The following is a 25,762-nucleotide window of genomic DNA, read 5'->3' as shown; positions in this document are numbered from 1 at the left end:
GCTACTGAGAGAATATGGCCTGCAGCTCCTAATTTATAAGAATGAGCACAGTGGCTGCAATGGATGAATATGTATTTCCAGCACTGTGGTTGCCATGTACAAAATCAATTATGAGAGTTTAAATGTGTGTTCACAGAATTTACTGCAAATACTACAATACTGATCCATGGAGTGTGTACTAAATAAGGATTCTTCATCACAGTTTAGTTTTTGTCAAGAAGCTAGTGTAAAGAGTTGTTCTGCAGGCAGATTTGCAGCATTCCTTCTGCCCAGTTTTGGAGGACATCTTTTATGCAACATACTTTAATTATTGTTAAGTATACTGTGGTAGCAGGCAAAGATCCCAACTGGGTTCCCCTCCCTCCATGTGCTGGGTGCAGTACAAACATGAGATGATGTTCTGCCTTGAAGGATTCACAGTATAAAGATGAATGGAAGGAGATAAGGATAAACAAATAAATCTAGTGAAGAACTGATATAGTTTTCTTACTTACATATATTATTTTTTTAAATTGGAGAAAAGGTCTGACTCAATATCAGAGACAAGCAGAAATAACAGCTGACATATAGGGAAAAGCATCTCATCACAGAGAACATGGATCCTTAAGATTTAAGGGAAGACTTCTTTAAGGATGACTTTAAACATCTACAAGGGATGATCTAGAAGATGGTGATGGGTCCTGTGATGCGGGCAAGGGACTGGATTTGACGACCTTTCAAGGTCCCTTCCAGTTCTAGTATTCTATGATTCTGTGAGCTCAGTTGTAGAAATTCTTTGCAGTAACCACACATAGCATGTTTAAGAAAAATAAAACAATGTTTAAGAAAAATAAAACATTTCTGAGACTTTAGTTTTTCTCTGCCACCGATATTTTAAGAAAGTAATTAAGCCACAGAATTGAAGTATCAGATTATTTTTTAAATCAGCAGCCATTTAATTAGGTAAACAGTTGGTTCTTTCCTCTTCATAAGCAGTATATGTTCGTGTCCTATTTTTTTCCAAGTGTCACAAGCTAAATTAATGTATATCTAGTTATTCCGCAGAGACTCAGCATCAACGACTGCAAAAGACTCTTGCAATAGGAACTCAAAGTGCTCATTGAGACTGATTTTAATTTTACAATATTCTGGTTAATAATGTCTATTAAAACATTCATTAAAAGACCATCATGCTAATTAAACTTGGAAAACCTAATAGAATTCCATTGGAATGCATCCATTAATTTAATGTTAGAGACTTCTAACTGATGTTGCTATTACAAAGAGTAATGTGGCATTAATTAAAAGTAGTCTAGGACTTCATTGATGAGAAAAATATCCATATGTAAAAAACACTGAAATATTAGATGGCAGCACATAAAACACTTTTTGACTTTGTTTTGATGGCCTCCACGTTTGACTACGATTTTTGTTTGTGAAATCTTGACGTATACCATATTTGCATATGAAACTCAGATGAAATAGTTGTAAAAGCCAAGTTATCACAGGACTGGAATGTTTCCTGCCTCCCTTTCTTTTAAACTGATAAATAAACTTGCAAGAAACTACATAGATCTGCATGTTTGGATCCCCTTCGTTGCTCTTTTTATGGATAAAATTATCTCAATCAGCTATCTTCTGAAACTTTTGTTTTTTCAAGTGTACAGTAATTTATAATTATCCAGCTATCAAAGGAGTAAGAAAAGTATGGTTTTCTGGGCTGTTCATTGTTTGGCTGATTTGAGAGAGAGACATAAATTTAGTCCTTGTCACATATTGTACAAATGGAGTTCAAACACTGACAAGTACCACTTAAGACAAAACCTATGGTTGTTAAAAACTCTGTGACACCACTGAACTTTCAAAAAAGCATTAAAGTCAATTTTTAATCAAAAATATTTTCCTCTACAAGTAATTCAAGCCAAAACATTTCCTTACCAGTTTAGATCAGCGTTTCCCAAAGTGTGGTTCACGGCCCAGTACCAGTTCTTAGAAAAAAAAATACTGGTCCTTAGAAAAATTATCGTGCATGATCCTATTAATTTGTGTGATGGGGTAGCAGCACCCCACATTGCTGAGCTCAGCAGCACAGCCCTCTTGGGAGAGAGACCACTGCCATGGCATCTCTGCCGGGCATGCTCCACGGTGGCAGGGCTAGATCCGGTGGGCACTAGGACCCAGGGAGAAGGCCGGGCGCCATGCGCATCGACACAGAACACCTGGCACCGGCTGATAAAGCGGATGAAATTGGGGCCAGAAGGGGAGGGGCAGAACAACCTGCCAGACAGGTAGAGCCAGCAACACAATTTATTTGCATAATCATCATTTGCTTAATGAATATGCAAATATGAATGTAAATGTTGCTGGTCCTCCAAAAGCTTGTGAATGGGCTTACTGGTCCCCAGTATCAAAAAGATTGAGAGCATCTGATAATTAAGTGTGATCTCATCTTTAACTTAAAAAATAATCGCCATTCACTCTCACCATAAAACTGGGAAAACAGAGGAGAAAAAATGTATGTGAATGCACTAGCATGAAGGTAATGTTCTTAGTCATTTCTCCAACTGGAAAACAGATTCACATCACTTTGTAGACTCATATTTTCTGACATTTGTCCTATTGTATTATGATCCAAGAAGTAAAGTGGTGGATGAGAAATACTTCAGGAAGAATAAAATTAAATGATTATGTAAACATCCAAGAAAGGATTATTTTCATTATACATCATGGCTGTTAGAAAGCTTTTAGAAATTGCATATTTCTAAATATAAGAGGTTCTCATCTAAAGATCCCTTGGAGCTTTTATCTTGTTTTATTAAATACACAGCACAGTATGTCTGTAGTTGCTTCTCCTTTAACTCAACGGATGGCTGCACTAGCATCTTCAGCTTGTAACATGTCTAATGCCAACCAAGAAAACAGACACAGATTATTTACTAACAAGTTGATTCTCAGGCTCATACTTTATGTGCGTTATGATGACATGTCACAAAACCACAAAATAAGAACCTCCATGGAGGTGAAACTAACATCCCCATACAGGTTGAACGTCTCTAGTCCTTGGGACCTGACCAGTGCTGAACCAGAGAATTTGCCAGCCCACAGGAGGTCAATATTGTCCAGAAGCATTACCAACATTTCACTGCTTACTGGGCTCTTAGACAACATTTAGAAGTGAATTAGAGCTAAATAACAGCACAGAACACTGAGAACTACGACTGGTTGCTATAAACAAACTTTAGGGGACCATGGGAAACTTGGCTGAACACATAAGTGGACATCCGGCTAACTAAAATCATGCCAGACCATAGATGTTGGCAGACCAGAGAGTGCTGGACTAGAGAAGTTCAACCTGTATTATTTCCCCCATGATATATGTGGCACAAATATCATTTGTTACACATTATAGTCTGTGTGTGGAATTCACTGCAACAAGACCTCAATTACTTAAACACTGAATGATTCTGACAACAGGCAGGATAATTTTATAACTATCTATGTAAGATAAGAGCAATCAGTGCTGGAACAATGTTTATAGTGTTGGAGCTGAGAGCCACTGTAAACCCTGAATATAACAGAAACCACTTTGAGCCAGGGGATGCTGTAGCATCCCCCAGCACTACTAGTTCCAGCGCCCATGAGAACAATTAATTCTGATTCTCATGCCTAAACAGATTACTTTCAAAGTTCAAGAAGAAATCCCAGGATTGCATAAGGGGCAAGGTCACAGTATACTGGTTGGTTGGTTGGTTTTGTTTTGTTTTGTTTTTCCAGAGAGTGAGAGCAGGAGGGGCTTTTGCAGTCCGGTGATTCATCATATATTGACTACTACAGAAAGGCTGGCAAATACACACTGGATAGACCAAGTCTGGTTCCTTACCCAAGCAATTAGCTGAATCTATTTCCTGATAATAATGTATTTTAAAAAGTGAAACGCAGGGGTATGTAGCCTTCACTACATACAATAGCCCCACTAAAGAAGAGAAGACGCATATTGTGCTCTATTCTACTATAGCTCATCCTTTTCAGTACTGATAGGCAGCATTAAAGGTAGAGATGGGGAGCATCAAATACCCAAATCAACAAACCTTTCTTTCAAACTCAAATTGAAGATTATTTGATATATTTTCTTTAACTTTGTATTTTTCATTTTCCTCCTACCCACTTTATTCTACAGAATCACAGCTTCTGTAATCACTTAACATATACAGCCACACCCAGTGTGTTTGTGTGTGTATTTTTTTTGTAACATTGGCATCAAGCTTTCTGAAGAACCAGGGAAATTATAAACTTGTTTCCCCTCTGTGCTTATTTTTATTACAGAAATATGTATACTTTAATATGTATACTTTCTGTATGCATGTAACAGGGTGGCACTTACTTCCTGTGAGCACCCCCATTCGGCAAAGTGTGTGCGCCTGCACTGCCTTCAGTCTTCAGCCAACTCACACAGTTTTGAAATCACACTCCCCTTCAAGGTACATCCTGGTGCCCTCTGCTAGTGTCCCTTTTTTCTCAGTTTTGTTCCTCACTCAGGAGCATGTGGTGTTTCTAGAGCCTCTCCCCTTTGGAGATAGTTTCTTGCACCTAGCTCAGAGCTTTTCCTCAGTTCATTATTCTCAACAGCTTCTCCACTGGGAGCTGTCCCTGGTTCTGCCAGCCAGCCAACCCTGACCTTCTGCCTTCTGGGTCTGGGCTGCAACTGAGCTCTCTCAGTCCTGCAGATTCTTCTATAGTCCTTCCTGGCCCCATGAATGGCTGGTTTCTTCCTAGCCACTGTAGCTAGGGCTTCTCTATGGCCTTTTTGGCTGTAGGGCCTAGCCCCATTATAATGAACAATAGGTCAATGAACCATAGGTCAAATTCTAACTGACTACACCTTTACTATTCTGTTTCTAGAAACATTTGGTTAAAATGCAGAGATGGTTCAAAGAATGGCAGACCTCCATTCCACAAAATCCTTCCTCATTTTCTCTCTTCTCCTTAGACATGTGTGTCTTGCCCTATTTTATTACCCTAACACAAGCCTCAGCAAAATACAGCCAACAGAGGCATTGGGAAACCCCAGGCAGGCTCCCCTGCAGCCCCGCACGCCACTGGTCAGAAATGCAGCTGCAGAGCTCTGTTTCTGTTTTAAAACTGGAGGGAAGGTGTCACATTACTGGATTTTGAGGGGAGCAGCCAGATTGCTGCTGCACCCACAGTTGGGGGTGTTGGCCCCAGAAAATGGTATAAAAGGGGGGCCATGTGGGGTGTTGAATAGAAGCTCACTGCCTGCTAATCCTATGTATGCTAGTCATGTGTTTGTATAATGTCCGGGTGTGCAATTATAAGCATGTACTTCTATGGATACTGAATATTTCCCTGCATGTGGTTGAGCATTGGGCAGGGCCCGGCCTATGGACATGCTAATCAGCGAGGCCCTGTGGGATAATGGCACTCAATGGGCCAAGGACACACCTAAAGAATGAAGGGTGACTCATAACTAAGGGCTACTAGCAGGCAACACAGGAATAAGGTGGACCAGGTGACTTGCTATAGCCAAGAAGAGACCAGGAAGGAGAGATAAATAGGCCATGTGGTGGTCTCCATCTTGGTTCTCAGCTCAGCACTTCATCCCAGAGGCAGCAGTGCAGGGATCGAAGAGCCGGAAAGACCTATGAACCCATCCTGATTCTAGGATGTGCAACAAGAACTTTTAAACCAGCAGCTTTAACATCTCTGCTAGAGCCTGCATCGAGGACTGGGAGATTCGATGCATGTAATGTATGATTCTTTAGCAACCTTACTTTCATGCTTTTCTTTCTTGTGATAATAAACCTTTAGTTGTTAGATGCTAAAGAATTGGCCCAGCGTGATTTGTGGGTAAGGTCCAAAGGATAAATTGATCAGGGATCTGTGGCTGGTTTCTTGGAACCAGACAGAACTTGTTCGGGGTAGGTGGGATTGGGTGCTAGGACCCCCCCACCTGTGTATGAGGCCCGGGGCCATCTGGGGCATGGATATTGCTGAGGTGTCTGAGGGGTTTTGCTCGGGAGGCTTCAGGCAGGCAGCTGAGGCACTCTGTGGGACTGGTTTGTGGCCTGTTTGGAGAGGTCACCAGTCTGGAGGCTGTAAGGAGCCCCGAAGTTGAGCAATTCGCCCTGAGCAGACGCCCTCAGTTGTGCCCAGACACGGCCCAGTCCGTCACAGGAGGGGGGAAGTTTTAGGAGTGGCCCTACTCCCAGCACATTCCCATTGGCCGGTTTCTGGTGGAAACCAGATAATGGGAGCTGCTTGTTGGAGTAACAGGCAGCTAAGAAGAATCACGCCTCCTCTCCTGGGCTCAGTTATTCATGAAGCACATGCCCAGGCAGGCAGGCAAGTTTGGAAGCTGACAAGTAAGTCTCTTGGCCACAGCCTGCTTCTGGTACCCCAGCCCTTTCCTGCCCCAACTCTTTGCCCCCTCCCGCCACCCTCAACATACCCAAACCCTCTGTCCCTCTCTTAACCCATACCCCCCCTCAGATCTGGCACCCCAATCTCCTGCCCCAGATCACAATCCACTCCTAACCTAGGTCACATTCCAAACCCTGCACTACAGTCCCCTGCCCTAGGTCACAACCACCTGCTTCATCCCAACTCCCTCCCAGACTCCAGTCTCCCTCCTGCACCCCAGTCCCTTACCTCAAGCTCCCTTCTGCACCCAACCTCTATTCCAGACCCCACAACTCCATTAATACCATGGAAGAGTGTGGCCCTCAACCACTTTCTAAAATCTTGGAGTGCCCCCCCCAATCAAAAATTATTGCTCAGCCCTGCCCTAACATATGATGTCTATGGGTTTCTTTCTTTGTTTTTTTTTTGGGGGGGGGGGAGAGAGAGGTTGAGCTTGAAGCTTTGACATGTTTGTTAATACAATTGTGTGGTTTTCAATCTCATGAAGCATACTGTATTTGGAAATATATACAAGCTATAAATCATTTACCTTTTAGTACCTTTCAAAGTATGCTTTTTTATGAAAATCAATTAAAATTAATCACAAAAAACTGTGCAGAGTGAGTGCACAATTCATGAAAAATGTTACTATATCTTGTCGTGTTTTTACTGCCACTTTGCACAGGTGTATCTACTTGTGTAGCAAATGCTCCCACTCCCTCAAGATTCAAGTGGAATCACCTGTTGTGTAATACTTCCTATTGGAAAGCAGGAGTCCTGAGGCCATTTCCAAACATGGATTTCCTACGTTCCTCCAGAATGTTGCTAATCCACCAACTCATCTTTAACCTTTCATTTTAATTTGCATTTCATAAACCACATGCTAATTTGGCATGGATATTTCCAATCTGGATGCATTAAGTAGTTTACATGTTCTTTGAGCAGTCTGCCCACAGTCTCCAGATGCTCAGGAATCTGAAATATACTTCTCTTAAGTCTGACTGGATCCAAGTGCAAGCTTCATAGTGCTAGTGGAGCCCTTACCATATGCACTGAAACCCAAATGCTGTACCAAATCTGATTTGAGAGCAACAATGATTGATTTAGATATTGTAACAAGGAAATAAGGGTATTGATACAGCGTCTGCCAAGGAATATATAATCTATAAAATGTGTGAAATTTTCCCTGAGACTAGAGATATACAAAATTTCCCTTTCTCCCAGATTATAAAACTACTAACATTAAAATATTTTATTAAAGATATAACCATATTACACATTTCCAAGGTAGCAGGAAGTTCAATGGAAGAGCAGATATTTAATCTACCCAGCAGAAATAACATTTTTAATGGTTTCAAGCTACATTCACAGCAACCCAGAGTTTTAACCAACTATTTAAGACTCAATGGTGAGCCCAGTAGCATACCATCGGAGGGAATTAAAGGGAAGAAAGGATCTTAGTTGCTTCAGTAGGTTACCCTGCATCATCCAAGCCAATTGGGGGATGAAAACTCAACCTATGTTGGTCTGATGTTTCATATTTAACAGAGGTAGATGTGCAGTGGGTAGATTCAGAGCATTAGTTCTACCCAGCATGTGCAACTGAGCCAGCAAAGACTAATGTAGATAACTCCCCCTCAACCTGGAGCAATGGGGAAGCTGTAAACAGACTGTGACTGAGGGCAGGTCCTCACTGGTGGAATAACTAGAGTTCTAATCAAGTGTTGCTCCTAATTCAAGTCCCGTCCACACACAAAGCCCCTTAATTCAAGGGTGCTAGTGCTTTTGACTCAAGGGCTACGTCTAGACTGGCCCCAAATTCCGAAAAAGGGATGCAAAGCAGGTAAGTCAGCATAGGGAAATCCGTGGGGGATTGAAATATCCCCCGCGGATTTAAATAAACATGTCCGCCGCTTTTTTTCCGGCTTGGGGAAAAGCCGGAAAAAAAGCGTCTAGACTGGCGTGATCCTCCAGAATAAAGCCCTTTTCCGGAGGATCTCATTCTCTTATTATTAATAAGAGATCCTCCGGAAAAGGGCTTTATTCCGGAGGATCGCGCCAGTCTAGACGCTTTTTTTCCGGCTTTTCCCCAAGCCGGAAAAAAAGCAGCGGACATGTTTATTTAAATCCGCGGGGGATATTTAAATCCCCTGCGGATTTCCCTATGCTGACTTACCTGCTTCGCATCCCTTTTCCGGAATTTGGGGCCAGTCTAGACATAGCCACGTTGTTTGGCCCATCAGGGGCTATAAGATACATATGAATTTAACTTTCAGTTGAGATGGGATCATTTAAGTTAACTCTGCAGTGAAGAAATAGCCTAATGGTAAGTCTTCATTTGCAGCATTAAGACAGATGATCAGCACTACAGAGTGAGTGGCCAAACTGCAAACCATATCCATGTATGTCCACTCACTGTGGCCACACTGGTGCCATAACTCACTTGTGTGAAGTGTTAGGATGTCTGAGGTCATGTCTCATGGGTTTTATCACCTCAGTAAACTATGCCATTATATTATTCTGCCTCAGTGAATTGTGGGAAAACGTGCCTGTCCTAGACAAACAAAGGATATCATGGAAATGTACTGAAAGATTATCAACACTTGAGTCATTTAGCTTATGTCCACACTGTAAAGAGCATAGGTTACTGACCCAAGTGTAAGCAATGTTCAGATTTTATCATATACCCCCAAGCTCAGTATCTTGGGAGTATAGCTCTACCATGCTCAGGTGAGACGTTTGTGTGTGTGGACCAGAGCCAAGTTAGGGGCAACACCTGAGTAAGAGCTTTTGTTAGTTCTGCAGTGAAAAGAAGCCCCCAAAGTCTTGTCCCTATCCTACTTCTGGGGCACTGCAACTACATGATGTCCCTCTTTCAGGAGAGAGTGCAAGATGACAATGAAGTCCTTAGAAAGCAGCCTCTTCCCTCCAGGTTTTACTTCTGCCTCTTAAACAGATTCTCTTATTTACAGCATTTTTTGTAAGCAGCTGTCAGTTCCCCTTGCTTGTCCTGATTATATAGTCAAATACAACATTAAGTGCAGAATAAATGATTGCCTTATGAACACAATGTCCCAGAAAATAGAGCATTACTTGCATAGAACATGTATTCATTGAGGGCCTGCAAGGCCATTGTGTGAGCAGTAATCTGACTATGTTAGCGTATAAGCGAGGGCAGCCATTCCACGGAGCCTTATAGCAGCCTTCCTAGGGAGCACTACAGAAAGCAATACCAAGGCAGCAGAGTTTAGTGGAAGTGGCCACAAGTCATCTGAACATCCTATGGGGCTTTTAAATGGTTCACATTATTTATTCAGTATGGTAATCACCGAATAACAGGGCTGCATTCGGTAATTATAAAATATGAATTGCCTCAGTTTTTGCATCTATGATAAAGGAACAGGTTAGAAGTTTACATATAACCACTTGCATACTCTTCATCTTCATTTTCAAGGCTCTGAAAGGGATAGGAGCTGGATATATATTTTCTCTTCCTTTTATATTTCTTCTTAGTGCCCAATATTCAGCCAGATTTCTTTGCCCCATAAAGTACTGTATCTCTCCTTGTCCACTCGGAATCCTGCTCTTTTATTCATTTCACTCCCTTTACCTGGAACACATTTCACTCCCTTTACCTGTTCCTGTTCAACAAATCTACTCAGTCCTACTTCTTGTTCAGCCAACTGCTAAAATAAACAAGTTTGTTTACATTTACAGGAGATAGTGCTGCCTACTTCTTATTTACAATGTCATCTGGAAGTGAGAACACACATTCACAGGGTACTTTTCTAGATGGTATTGCAAGGTATTTACATGAATGCTATCCTATACTTTAAATCAGTTTATGTATCAAATGACTGGAAGATAGCTGATGTGACCCATTTTTTTTAAAAAAGACTTCAGAGACAATCCTGACAATTACAAGTTAGTAAGACTGACTTCAGTATTGGGCAAACTCACTGAAACTACAGTAAAGAACAGAATTGTCAAATATGTAGATCAACATATTCATAAAGGATCTGGAGAAAGGTGTAATCAGTAATGTGGCAAAAATTGCAGATGATACAAACTTGCTCAAAGCATAAGAGTTAATAGCAATGCAATCCAGCGATAGAGGGCTGTGCTCCTGGAATCAGTTTTTGGAGAGCTGCAGAATTCCTGATTTTACCCAATGAAAGGAAATAAGCAGATACTAGAAGTGAAAAATCTACCTCTCACTAATAAACTGGGGTAAGAAAACGAGATAGTATAAAAACCAGTATCTCTCTCATACTGATGGTCATGCAAACCAAACCATCCCATTAATTAAAACACTGAAGCAGCAATATGATGCCATTAAAAATCTCACTAGTTGCTAGGACCCCCCGGGAGAGTTGCACAACATCTTTCTTTCCATTTCTCTTTGAGGTTAATGCTTCTATGCTTTTTGGCTGCTCTCTGCACCCGTACAAACATACATCCAAAAAGAGAATAGGTAGTTTATAGAAGGCTTTCCTTCTGCAGGACAGGCTACAACAATCAAGCGGGGCGGGGGGGGGGGGGAGAGAAACACTGTGGACACATGCTCTGCTCTGACAGCAAGCAGCTTGCTTTCACTTGAGAGTAGGTAGAAGTTAAAGAGAGCTATTTTCTACAGACAGTTCACAGCTTTCTTTTTCATTTTATACAAAGTCCCTGTGTACATAGCCTCGTTTATTTTTATTTGCCTACAACGCTCAGTCATTACTTTTGCAATCAAATTTATACAAGCCCCATGGCTGAGATCCAGCAGTTTCATCCTTATTCAGCAAAGCACTTAGGCCCAGATCCTCAAAGGTATTTAGGTGTCTGATTCCCATTGATTTCAGTGAGATTTAGGCTGCTAAATACCTTTGAGGATCTGGGCCTAAAGCACAAGCTGAATTTCCCCTGTCTTCAATAGCTACAGTATGTCCAGAATGATCTGGAAAACTATCATTGCTAGCTTTAGCATAAGAACCCCTGTACCCCTTTTAAACATAGGACTCAGAAAAAAAATAGTGTAAAAAGTGTTTGTTTAGGGGACAGTGTTTGTTTAATTTTTGCCTTGCTAAAAACATCACAAGGATTCTTTCTGTGCTCTGTTAAAGCAATGGAACCGCATTTATACTTTGAATTAAAAAGCAGATGAAAGGAGACAGAAAACTGATGCAACCCAAGAGCAAAGCAGTCAGGTACTTTAAAAGGATTACATTTTTTTCATTAAAAAAAGCTGTGCACATCACTAGTCTAAAAACAGGAACAGAACACTGACAGAATTCAAGTTGTGTCATTTGTTCCAGCAGCAAGCTGAGTTCTGCCTTTCCCCTTCTCTCCTCAGTTCCTTCTTTTCCCTCCTACGCTGATTGGGTAGGGGAATAGATAGTGGCAAGAATGTAGTAAGATGGACAATCTTCAAGTCCCCAAAGAGTCAGTGCCACTCTTCTGGAAATTTGCTTTAGCTTTCTGGGTTCATTCTGTGCAATGAGCTTTATATACAATGCAAATTTTATTCCTTCATTTACCTATTTTAAGCTTCAGTTGATTATAAATGTTTAATAGCCTACTAAGATCACTCTGTGGAAACATTAGTGGAATAGTCTGTAGCTCAGGAGTGTGTGTGTGTGTGTGTGTGTGTGTGTGTGTGTGTGTGTGTGTGTGTGTGTGTGTTTTAAAGAGAAGAGGGTAAAATCTTAGGAGAATTCCCATACACACATCAGAAGGATAATGGTGGAAGACATCTTCCTCCTGTGGAGGTGAGGCCAGGAATCTTAAGAGGGCAATTAAAAATATTTCTCTCACCTGGGAATAATTCTCATTGGAACTACATGTGACAGCTCTATTCTATTGCCTCAATCCCACTTTAGTAGACTTACACTTCCAACTTTACTCAACATACTCCCAAATTTCAGTAGAAAACTGATGGTGGCAGCAATGAATGAAGGCGGAGAAGCTTCCCCTGCTAGCTACCTAAGCCACATTCATATCTATAAGCAATTTTGTGCAAGGGCTTGCCATTTTGGTCAGCATTGTACAACACCTGGCACAATGGGCTATGAATGGAGCTTTTACATATAACTGCAATACAATTATTTTCATCATAGATGCTGTATTTATTGAGCAACACTACAATGACTTCTCTAAGTGGATTCAGAATGAGCAGAGGTACTAAGGAGCTTCATAACTGCTTTGAAATAAATTGGATGACATTCATCATTGACACAAAGTATTTACTGATTCCTGGGTGGGTTTTTTTCCCTTTTTTCTTCAGACATCCTGAACTAAGAGATTCATGAACTGCTTATTGAATTTCAACAGGCTGTTCATGAATCGCTTAGATGCTGGCTTGATTAAATAATAACAAAACTATTTCCATAGAAATTGGCTCATTATTCGGCTAACTTTCAATATTTTCAGATGACATTTATAGAGAAAGCTACTTGTATTTTGGGGCAATGGGCTGGGTTTGGGGGGTACAACCCTCTGGCATTAACCCATTGAAAAGGTACTGACACTATTTAATTGTAAGAAATCTCCAAGATGACTTCCCAGAATAAACTAAATTGGAAATATATTTTTCAACTATCTTATCTAGAATGAGCATTGTTTATTTGATTGAGTGATGACAGTTAGACTTAACGTTCTTGTTATGACCTAAGTTCCTAAATTATATTGTGAGTGATTTGTGGAAGAATATTTAAATTGTGATTGTATCATTGCTATCTCCTCCTTGCACCTTCATGAATATGCATATACTCAAACAAAAAAGGGGCCATCTAAATGAGCGTAAACTGCAACCAATCAACCAGGAACCAAAAGTTGAACAACTCCTGCAAGGTTCTGAGCAGCACTTGCTCCTCCCAAATAAATTCGATAGTTATTTTTATTTGCTCATGATTTCATAACTTTTTTCTCAAGTAAGATTTATACCATAAAATGTGAATAGCCTATAGATGTTTCACTTTAAGCAACTTTCCAAACCACTAACAACTTACCAGTTTAAATCATTAAGTGCATCATTGATATAAACAGAGCTAAGCAAACATCCAACATTCTAATATTTTAAAAAAATTCTTCTTGGATCAGGAAAAAAAGATGAAATATCAACATTTTTAATGGAAGGAAATATTCAGAAATAATTTGAATCAGAAAGGGGGAAACAGGTTTATTATTGACATGTTTTATTAAAATTTAACATTTTGATACCCCAACACAAAATGATTTATTTTATTTGTTGAACAGACTCGAAACATTTTTTTGAGTCTGTTCAACAAAAAACGGAATCTACTAACAGAGGTGCACTGATAATGTCAGAGTCTATATGGGTTGCAGGGGATTATGGCTTGAGAAACATGGAGGGAATGGAAATTAAATTAAAACAAAATGTTCTTTTGAACTCTGTGTATGTATGGAGGTGAGGGGGATTGTTCTATAAAGGATGGTTTTGAGGAGGGCTCAGACAGCATAAAGGTTTTTGACCATATCGGTCTCAGCTTATGCATTCAGAAATCCCCAACACAACAAAATATAAGCATTTATAATACGTTAGTGATGGACACATGTCAGAAAGTCTGGATGCTGATTGTAAGCTCTCAGACACATTTTATTTAAGCTATCAAGGCTATATCAAAATGTGGAGTAGGCCTGATGTTAACAAAGCAGCTCCCAACAGAGCTACTTCATTCTTCCAACCAGAGAACTAAAGTGGGATTCATGTCATTGCAGCTGAGAGGATTATCACCTATGTACCATCATCAACTTGACACAGTTCATAACATCTGCAAGCTGACAACTGCCAATAAACCAGTAAAATCGCAAATCAATGTAGATTTCATGGGAAATATTTGTGGTTCTATGATGGATGTGTTTGTTTATGGCACTCATATCCTGTGTTGATTGCTTCCACAACCTACCCAGATAGACACTGGAGGTGGATTTGTGTATAAACAGTACACTAGGTTTTGTACTGTATTTTAAAAAATATAAAGTGTTTCTCTATGACGATGCTGTTTTTGAATAAATAATGGTAGTTGGATTCAGCTTGTAGTCTAATCTCTGTGTTAGCAAACCATACCTTCAGCCTCAGCTTGAAAGAACAATATTTATTTATTTACTTACTTACTATTGACTGTGTTTGTGTTTAATGATGTCCAGTTTAATAATGTCCAGTTCTGTTTCTATTTGGTGTCCTTTAGGTTTCGGAGTTCAAAATCTACACAAGAATGGATGCTCTGCACAGAACAGTCTGCCAGCCATATCAGTTTGAAAGAAACAATTTGTTTGCAAATCTGACATTTATGACCTCATGTGCTTTGTTAAAATAATCACTTGCTGTAGTTTTTTAAAAACCAATCCACTTGACTTAGATATTGACTTTGAGACACAATATGTTGGCATGTGCCGCTTTAAAGGCACATTGTCAACCTATTTAAATTCAAACCTGGCATAACTTTGGAAATGTCTATTTCCTTCTAAATAAGCAAAGATCACTATTGCAATCATGGAACAGTAACAAAAAGTGATCATAATATACAGTGATCACTTGAATACAACTAAATATTATTTTATTTATTGCTATAGAATTAGAGCATAAATATGCAAATAAAACTTATTTCCCATGCACCTGAATTACCGATGGTCACTATATACAAAAAATGAACAAAATGTACTTATTTCAAGTATTTTTAGAAACACAGAATAAAATCAATCCTCCCCCCATTTGTCAAAAGATAACATTGGTAAATAGCTACAATTTAAACAACGGTAACTGAAATTAGAAGAGACAACTAAGTGCAATTACCTGATATTTCCTTTGACTGTGTAAAGAATTTCATTTTATGTTTTTAATCTCTTATTGGCTCTCCTATTGCTTTTAGCTAAATCAACTGACATGCGATACTGTCTGTAGCACTACATTTCTATTTGTACATATTCTTTGTTACGGCAGAGATCCCCAATATAAGACAGCCCATATCAAAGCAAAAATATACTGACTTAATGTCTTGCTTGCCAAGCTGCTATTTTTCAGCTGAAGGATACTTTTCTACCTTCTTCCTTAGAGGAAGATACAGTAATTGTCTACCTCTTAATCCCCATATGCTGTTATAATATCCCTTCTGTCACATTACAGTGGAGGAGTAAAGGTACCTTTTTTTTTTTTTTTGCAATTCCTTCTTGTGAATTGTGACCACTCCCCATAATAGCAATAGCCGCTTAGGAGCAACATAGCAAAAGGGCACCAAGATGTAGCTACTAACGAGCTTCCACTGTATAGAGACATCATCAATAATACAGGATAGCAGTGGGTCAAAACTGATAATCAAAGCCAAGCAGATTTCTCTTGCTGTGGAACTGTGCTGCAAAAGAAAGAAAGAAAGATGATAAAACAATGGAGGAATCAACAGAGAAATTTAGCAGGGGGAAATAGGAGAAACTGGAGAAGAGGAAATACAAAAGGGAAAATGAAAGACATGAAGGAAAATACAGGCAGTCCCCGGGTTACATGGATCCAACTTACATCGGATCCCTACTTACAAATGGGGTGAGGCCACCCCGCACTAGCTCCTCCCCCCCAGCAGACCAGGGAGATGTCGAGCGGCTTTTCTCAGTAGACACCTCAGCTTGAGAATAAAGGACTGAGGGAAGTGAGGTGTGGGAGAATAAAACTGAGCTCTGGAGAAATGTTTGGCTAGAGTTTCCCCTACAATATGTACCAGTTCCGACTTACATACAAATTCAACTTAAGAACAAACCTACAGTCCCTATCTTGTACGGAACCCGGGGACTGCCTGTAGTGGTGAAAACAATGAAGGTTTAAACTCAAAAGTAGTCTACTTTTAATATGGAGATATACCTATCTCTTAGAGCTGGAAGGGACTTTGAGAGGTCATCTAGTCCAGTCCCCTACCCTCTTGGCAGGAGCAAGTACAAATTTGCCCAGATCCCTAAATGGTCCCTTTAAGGATGGAACTCACAACCTGGGATTTAGTAGGTCAATGCTCAAAGCACTGAGATATCCCTCCCACAGAGTGAAGTAATGAGCAAAGAAGATGCATAACATGGGCAAGGTAGCGATACAAGATAGAGAACAAGGAAAATTAGACTGATGAACTAGAAAAAATAAAAAATAATAAAAAAATCTTGCCAAATCCCATGCTTATCGTAGAAAGGAGTAAGGAAAATGGAGTAAAACTTCACTGAAGTCACATGTTGAACTGTCATCCTGTAACCTTCAAGCATCTCACCTAGTGGCCCCGAAGAAGCAAATATTGTGAGCAATACAGGAGAGCAGCAATAAGCATGAGCTGCCTTTTGACAACAAATTGCAGTTGTGCCTGTTTGCCTGAGGCATCCCTGGCAGCAGAGGGAATGGAAGAGAAATCATGGTGAATAATGAGAGGAGCTGTGTAAATGAACAACATTTTGGTTGTGTGGCTGAATGTTTTGAGGGTATCTGTATTTGTTACACTTTTTAAATAACTATTTGAATAAAATCAAAGTAAAGTTCAAAATAACTTGTTTTAAATAAAAATATTGAAAAAACATCTAAAGGAGCTTTTTCAGATTTTTTTAAGGTGAAAAATTTGGCATTTTTTACACACATTTCTGAATTATTTTTGGTTGATCCAAAACTTGGATTTTTCAGTAAAAATGTTTCTCTTAAGAATTGTTCCCAACTTTTAATAAAACACCAAACTTTTGAAGGGGAAGAATGATTTGGTCTTATTTTGTTTGTCTGAGGGCAGCACACATTAGGACATCAGGACACACACAGCACAGTGTGACAAGAAAAGATCAGGGTGCTGGGGATGAAGTAGGGGGAAAGAGACCTATAGCTGTTAATGAATTTATGCTTAGTGGCCCCAAATTAAAATTATTACAGTCCTGGTGGAGTCTCTGTTCTAACAATATTTTGTATCACTAGAAATGCTTTGTGGGTGTCCACAATGTCCTAGCCCTGCAATTGCTCATGTGTTTTCAAACACAGTTTTTTGGCTACTTCTCTCCTCCCCCCGCTCCTGCCACTGTCTTACTGCTCCAACTCTGTATCTGGCCAGCATCCACTGGCCATGCAGCTATCTGGCATTGAACAGACTGCATTCATCACTTCTAGCAGCTAAGCATTTAAAGAGACCTCTTTTGAAATCATTATGGTGTGACCTGCTCCATTCGGCTATCTGCCCAGGCTAATATAATTACAAGACAAAAGACTATATATTCTTGTCAGTGCTGTCGGTTGGAAACAAAACATCACTTGCCTAACTGGCTATAGTCTATATTCATGAACAAATTAAACACTCACTACATTTTCAGCTGGAATTTTATTCTTGATCTTTGAATCTTAAATGAATAGTAAGAGAAAACAACAAAGAATTATACATTTAACATAGTTCCTGTAATTGTGCTTGGGAAATCTTTACATTTTGCCCCCCAAAACTTTTAATCTGTGGTTTCCCAAGCTATTATATTTATTCATCCAAGAGAAATGTATAAGTTACAAAGTGAATGTCAAAATTAATGGAAAAAGTTTTATTAAAATTGTTATTCTATTGCCTAAGTTGGTGACAACACGTAATTTTCTTCTTTGTATCTCTCACTGTCATTTGCTTAATTTATTTTGCACAGCAGCAAGTTGTATTTTTCCATGTTCACTATCGCAGGTGCAAAAGAATGAGCTAACTGTCAGGTGTTAAATGTCTTATAATGCTGACTAAAATGTGTATCTTAAATATCAGAGAAAATCTGAAAGGCGCCCAGCCTGCTCAGATCAGACACAGTAAGTAAAATACCTTCCTACACTGCCTGCCACTTATATATAAGCTCCCACAATATATTACCATGAGTACAGTGCATGTTCAGTATGAATTCTCTGTGGGGGTGAAAGGAAGGACACATTCAAGCATCACAAAATATCAAACCTATCCATTGGCATTTGAAAGGGAGAGTGAACTTCTAAGATGAATATGACATCAACAGTGATGCTACAGCCTGGTGGAATCATTGTGGTACTCCTCCAGATTAGTAATTTTAAATACCTGACATACTTCTAGGTCTTCTGATAAAGGAGAGTATCCTGCACCCAGAAAATTGTATACACTGGAGATGAAAAACACCTGTTACATGATCTAGTCCAAATATCACTTGTGGAATTAGTCTTGTATGTATTACTGGCATGTGCTCGTCAAGTTTGACCTTCTTTAGTGAAGGGAATTAGACCTTGTTTACACACACAGGTTACACTGGTTTAACTTTAATCAGTTCTTAAACCAATTTAGTTTACCCAGTGCCTATAAATTTACTGACACAAACAGAACAGATATCAGTTAGGCTTAAATCTGTTTAAGAATGTCCACAGCCAAAGTTAAACTGGTTCAACTAAATCATTATGGAAATCACACAGAAGTTATCTAAAAGTGTAAATGTGGCCAGACAAGGCTTTAGCAAAATGAATGCAAAATGAGCATTCACATTTCTATTTAGTCTCTTTTCTAACACTAACGTGACAATATGACCTGCCACCCACAGCAGCATGGCAGTACTTAAAACTAAAACACTGATTAACGTATTGGCTTGGTTTGGTTCAAAAGGCCTAGGACTCCTAGGGTACAACTACACAGCAGGGCAAAAGTCAAATTAAGATATGTAATTTCAGCTACGTCAATTGCATAGCTGAAGTTGAAATAGCTTAATTCGGCTTTTGGTGCTGTCTAAGGAAGATGAAGAAAGAACAGGAAGTTGAAGAAAGAACACTCTTCCTTTGACTTCCCTTTCTCCTCATAAAATGAGGGTTATAGGAGTTGGAGTAAGAAGTCTTTCATCTCAACATTATTTCAAAATAATGGCTCGCTGTGTAGATGCGCATTTTGTTATTTTGAAATAACGTCAGTTATTCCGAAACAACACTGCTGTGTAGACATACTCCTGGAGGCCCCAGAACCTTGGAAATGCTTTAGAAACTCCTTTTTGTGAAAGCATGGACGGGGAGTTATGGCAGCCCAGAACAAATAATGACAGTGCATATTTTGGCATATTCAAAATGCTCAAACTATGCTAATACAGCAAGAGACTCTACTGAAAATTTGCTGGAAGCCACAGAATTGTGCAAGATGGCAGCCTTGTCGTCTACAGTTTGTTGAGCTCTCATAAAGGAAGAGGTACACTAATCGCATATGCTACAGGACTGTACTAGAGTCAGGCAGCTGTGGAAAGAGCTGGCCAGAAGAGTGGAAATAATGCTTGGCTTTAGCAACCAAACCAAAATTATCTTAGATTATGTACCTGTGGTGCTGGGTTTAATTTTACTACACAGATTTGACCTCCTGAGGGCTGCAATGATTTTACAAAGATGGAGGAGCAGGAGTATGCTCAGAAGAGAGCAGAGATATTTGGGCCTGTCTGAGTTAACAGCAAATAAAGGAATATTTTTATCAATGTAGAGAGCAATTATATGGGTTTGATTAAAATTAGAATCTGTTTTGAATAGTATATGGATAAAGAATGCCGAAACAGCTCAGATGCCAGACTTTCATTCCACCCGACTGCTCCACTTTTCCCCTTTCTCTTCCATCACTCCTTGTTTCCCTGTTTGCCTATTTAAGAATGTTTTCAAATATATTGTTACTCTTGGCCTAACATGTTATGTTTGTATAATAGTGTGTGATTTGCTATTGCCTGGTCTCACAGATTGGGCAAATTGTAAAGTTGCATACCTGCATAACTTGGATAGGCTGAGAGATGTGGGGCACTTTTTTGTTTTTCTATTGTTCATTTCTTTATGAAATTAAACAATTTAATCACAAAAATTCCATTTAATTTAGCAAGTCCACCATTCATATTCTGACTAGGGCAAGTCACAAAAAAAAAAAAAAAAACCACCCACACCACCCACACACCACTCCAAACAAAACAAAACACACACCAGGTACACTCTAGTCATCCTAATTTTCTACATGTCTCACCCATCACACAGTACATAAGAACATAAGAATGGCCATACTGGGTCAGACCAAAGGTCCATCTAGCCTAGTATCCTGTCTGCTGACAGTGGCCAGTAACCAGGTGCCCCAAAGGGGGTGGACTGAAGACAATGATCAAGCAAGTTGTCTCCTGCCATCCTTCTCCAGCCTCTGACAAACAGAGGCCGGAGCACCATTCCTTACCCCCGACTAATAGCCTTTTATGGACCTAATCTCCAAGTATTTATCTAGCTCTTTTTTAAAACTCTGTTAGGGTGTGTCTAGACTACATGGCTCCGACAAGGTTTCGTGAGGCATAAGGGAGAGGTCGACAAAGGTTTCTCTTGTCGACCGTGCCGCAACTAGACTGCCACGCTGTGCTGGATCAGCTGATTGTCAGCACAGAGTGGCGGAAATTTTTATTTTAATGAAGCAGGGATTATTTAAATCCCTGCTTCATTGACTATGTCGGGTAAACTAGTTAACATGGCTCCGTCAACGAAGCCATGTAATCTAGACACACCCTTATAGTCCTAGCCTTCACAGCCTCCTCTGGCAAGGAGTTCCACGGGTTGACTGTACGCTGTGTGAAGAACTTTCTTTTATTAGTTTTAAATCTACTACCCATTAATTTCATTTGGTGTCCTCTAGTTCTTGTATTATGGGAACAAATAAATAACTTTTCTTTATTCTCCCTCTCCCCACCACTCATGATTTTATATACCTCTATCATATCCCCCCTCAGTCTCTTTTCTAAACTGAAAAGTTCCAGTCTCTTTAGTCTTTCCTCATATGGGACCCGTTCCAAACCCCTAATAATTTTAGTTGCTCTTTTCTGAACCTTTTCTAATGCCAAAATATATTTTTGAGGTGAGGAGACCACATCTGTACACAGTATTCAGGATGTGGGTGTACTATAGTTTTATATAGGGGCAGTAAGATATTCTTTGTCTTATTTTCTATCCCTTTTTTAATAATTCCTAGCATCCTATTTGCTTTTTTGATTGCCACCGCACACTGCGTGGACTTTTTCAGAGAGCTATCCACAATAACTCCAAGATCTCTTTCCTGATTAGATGTAGCCAAATTAGGCCCCATCATATTTTATGTATTACAATTACTACATTGCAAAATACAGCCCAATGGGCTGGATTTACTTAAGCAAAACCTGGAGCTAACATGGTGGTAGGATTAGGAGTTTACCATTCAGAACAGAGGAGCATTGGCAGAGTGTTTTAGGACAGCTTGCACACTGTAACACCTGTTTGCCTTATGCTACACTGAGGGCCTTAGCATTAGTCATTTACTTTCAGGGACAGTAAATTCACTCACGATTTTTTAAAAAATTTCCATTTAAATGTATTGAGAATCTCTGTCATTTAACAAGTGACACAGCTTAGAGTTGCATGAAATTGATACTAAAGAGCAGTGAGATGCCTTGGCAGGCATTAGCTTTTTTGGCATTATGGAAAGCATTCTTTAAAACATTTTTTTTAAATATTGAGGCAGTCTCTCCTCGGTGCTGTGCTCTGAGATTCTGGTGCTGCAGTCCATGCTAGACGGCCTGAAGGAGATCTGAGAAGAGCTGATCTGATGCAGTGGGAGTGAATGCTACCTTGTTAAAAAAGTATAGCAGCAGCCACCCCTGTTCTGCCAAAGTCTTCAGGAACAACTGTAGATTAAAAACCATCAAGACGTAGGCAGTGAGCTCCCATCCTGAGACTGGCTCCACTTAGGTAGATCCTTTCACTCGTGCAGTGTCTTTCAAAGGTTGATAGGGCTCTGAATAGGTTTAAGGGTACACATGCATGGAACCACTGCAAGCTTGTGCCATGCTTATTTTGTGTATTTATCATTTTGTTTTGTACCGGGGTGGAGCGGGGGGAGGGAGAAGAGGCTGTCACTTTGAAACTATCACCAGCCCCAAATGCTTTACCCTACTTTTACAAATATGAATTCCTTCAACAACAACAACAAAAGCATCCAACATTACTTTGTGGATTTGGCTGTCAGACTGTCCCACCCCTACTGCATACAAGCACAAAGATAATACTATACTGTATCCGGGATTTACACGGCTGTCACAGAGTATATGAGGAGATTATTACTGGGTGCACTATGTAGGAAAGGAAGAACATAAAGACCTAACAGTGGCATGAGAGGTTTATACTTAATTCCCAAATGGATCTACAGACAGGTCTTTCTGGGAATACCTATCTATAAGTTTAATGTGAGAAGCACTAGGTGTCTTACTGGCACCTTGATAATTAACCAGTGGTGCTGCACCTGAATTGAGGCTATGTCTACCCTACAGGGCTTTTGCGCAATAAAATTTACAGTGAATCAACAAAACAGAGGGGTTTTTGTGGTATAGGTATTCCTCTTTCTATGAGGAATTACTCCTTTTTGCACAAGAGCTCTTGTGCAAAAAGGTGTGTGTGGATGGGAAACAGGTTTTTTTGCACAAAAACAGCCTATCAAAAGAAGCACAGGTTCCCTGGTGGCCATTCTGTTAATGGCAATCAGAGCTTTCTTGCAAGAGAGCATCCATTCAGTCTAGATGCTCTCTTGCACAAAAGCACATTGCTTTTCTGATGTGTTTTTACAATGTGGATGCTCTTTTGCACAAGAAGTTTTTGTGGAAGATCTCTTCTGCAAAAAGCTTCTTGCGTAAGAAGCCTGCAGTCTAGACGTAGCCTCAGACTCTGTAGTCTTAAACTTAGGCTACATCTACAATGCAGGATTCTTGCGCAAGAACTTTTTGCACAAGAGTTCTTGTGGAAAAAATTCTTGCACAAGAGCACGCCCACACTGCCATGTGCTTTTGCGCAAGAGCATCCATGGCAGTGTGGACACTCTCTTGCTCAAGAAACCCCTGTTGCCCATCCATACATGGCTTTTTGTGCAAGAGCTCTTGAGCAAAAAGGCTCATTCCTCAAAGAAAGAGGAATAACTTGCGCAAAAAGCCATGTGTTCTTACGATTTACTGTACTTTTTCTTGTGTAAGAATGGGCTTGTAGTGTGCACACACTGAAAGTTTTTGTGCAAAAACAGCTGGTTTTGTGCAAAAACTCTGCAGTGTAGACATAGCACTAGTTTGACATGGGTATGAAAAATGTGTAGTTATTTTGATATAGCCCCTATAACATAAATGAGGTCTTTGATGAGAACTAAGAAACTTAAAAAAAAAAAAAAAAAAAAAAAGCTTGTGACCATGTCCTGATTCAGCACTGCCCTTTTCCTTCAGTGGAGGGAAGAATAATCTCAGTGGTTGGAAGTCACTGGCCCACCACTCCTCATTGCACTCATGGTGCTACTGCTCCAAAAAGAACCAAATGCTGCCAGTCTCTATTCCACATTCCCAGTCTTCCCGCTCTTCTCTCCATTGTTCAGCTGAAAGGAAGGAAGGCAGGGAAAGGAAGAAGAGCATTGGCCACAAGCATTTTTTGCTTTGCTTAAAAGAAATAATTTGTCCCATTAGCCATCACTACATACAGACCATAATAGTGATGTTCGTTCAGTACTCAATATTGATTTCATTGATGTGGATGGCAAACCTCCTATTGTTTTCAATAGGAGTAGGAATAACATCAAAAAATACACTTCTCTTTACAGGGTCAGTACATTAATTTGTCTGGACCAAATCCTAACAATGGTAATATAATGCGTAACAAATAACTAATAAGAGGACTTTCTTTTAGTTATTCCTTTCAGCTTTAACAGTGTTTCTTTACAGATCTCAGTATTTCATTAGTACACACAGACCACTACAAAGATTGTTGTCATTCTGTTTTGCTTTTCATTAAAGTAAATTAATCATGGCTCTTAAAATTTAGAAAGGATCTTCACTTCCAGCCATCTAAGCCTATTAAGTTATCTTAATGGAAGAAAACAATAAGACTGCATCAGCCAGGTTGACATTTATTTCAAATTTCTCGTCTAAAAGCTGCAGTTAACAAGGTCAAAAAGCTTTTGGCGAATTATGGGACTGGAATTCTTAAAATGATTTGCAGTAAGGATTTATTATAAAGCCAAAATTGTATTGTCAGAAAGTAGCAGATATGCAGTGAGTGGGAACAAAACACAGTCCATCTATTTTACATGCTGTCAAGTACCAAAAGAAAGGAATGATTCAAAACGGTGTAAATGTGCAGTTTTGAAATTGTAGGAATTATTTCATATTGAGTCATCCTTTGGAGTGAATAGATTTGCAGATGGCTAAGGTATGAAAAATAACCTTTTTCCTTAAGTGGAAGCAGTATACCCTCCATTTAATTAAATGTTTTGATCAATAGCTTGATAGAAGAATGCACCTGCTGACAACAGAACAATAGACGAGACCATACTGTTGAGACCTGTGCACAAAGGGTCTCCTTTCTGAGACTTCCTCTGTTCTATCTAGATGAGGAAAGCGTAGCCATCGTGGGGGCACCATCTCCTCACACTTAGGCCCGGAGAATTTTCTGCAGGATCAAGGCAGTTGCCCATTTGAGAATTCTTGTCAACACATCTGAAGGGACATACACTGACAAGGAGACAAGATAGTGCTTGAGGGCAGCATGGAACAACAGCATGGATCTGCTGTCTGTACCTCTGGCAGATATCCTGAGATCTGTGAGGATGGACACATTGCAGGGCTGTGTGGAAACAAAGCACTCCTCATGGAAGAAAACATCAAGGAACTGCAAAATCCTCTGCAGGGTTGCTGTAGAAGGGCATGATCCAGCCCAGAGTACACACAGTTTTATTTAATAGATATTTGAAAGGTCACATTCCTCCTCTGTATTTCTTGTCCATTTCCAATAATCTAGTATCTCATCTTTAATACTGGATAGCAACTGGCAAAAGAAAAAGTACTTTGAAGCTCTACTTTCCGACTTCTCAGGGGCTGTTCTCTATAGTAATCTCTGTGTCCTGCCCCCTGCTGAAAGGAAAATGGGGAAGGATGGAGACGATAGGGGCCATATGTTGGCTAAGGTAATATTCCTCCTGCAGCCAAACACTAGCCCAGTGGGATTGCTAAGTATCTTTTTCCTTTTGTACAGCTGGTGAAACTGATGCAGAATGGACCAAATCTTGCAGTGGTACAAAAGATGCCTTTAACCAGTTAAATGAGAGCAAATTAGGCAACAGAGAGGTGTGACTGAACAAGGTGGAAGCTGTTGTCCTGCATCTTGATGTAGACCTGAGCCTAAATTATCACAGTCAACAGAAGGAAGTGAGAGACAGAAAATGGGGGCTGTAGCAAACGTGGGCGTATGACGATGTAAGTGAACAGAAGGTCTTTTCTTAATTACACTGGTTTCTTATGGAATAACTCCACTCAGCGGAATACTTTTGGATGTCAGCCGATATGACAGAGATGTGAATCTGGTTTTGGGTGTTGAAGCTGCAAGGGGTAAATTAAAATAGAT

The 25,762-nt window shown here is 39.9% G+C and overlaps 1 protein-coding gene across 3 annotated transcripts in view; it reads right to left on the bottom strand.

Moving 5' to 3' along the window:
* LOC142829926 (uncharacterized) overlaps positions 1 to 25,762 on the bottom strand; it is a 122,006-nt gene that overhangs the window by 9,355 nt on the left and 86,889 nt on the right. The window contains exon 5 of one of the 3 annotated variants that reach the window (XR_012904857.1): positions 13,569 to 15,749. The exons of 1 other annotated variant lie outside the window; for it this stretch is intronic. Coding sequence is in view for 1 of the 2 variants with exons in the window: in XM_075932309.1 (XP_075788424.1) it covers positions 25,655 to 25,737 (83 nt within the window). In the remaining variant the exon portion in view is untranslated. Of the gene's footprint in view, positions 1 to 13,568; positions 15,750 to 24,281; positions 25,738 to 25,762 lie in introns of those variants that run through there. One more of the 3 variants, XM_075932309.1, reaches the window with a different exon arrangement.

Source organism: Pelodiscus sinensis, chromosome 1 (genome assembly GCF_049634645.1).
Source record: "Pelodiscus sinensis isolate JC-2024 chromosome 1, ASM4963464v1, whole genome shotgun sequence".
NCBI lineage: Eukaryota > Metazoa > Chordata > Testudines > Trionychidae > Pelodiscus > Pelodiscus sinensis.
The sequence above is the reverse complement of the archived record's forward strand: the minus strand, read 5'-3'. Positions and strand labels throughout refer to the sequence as shown.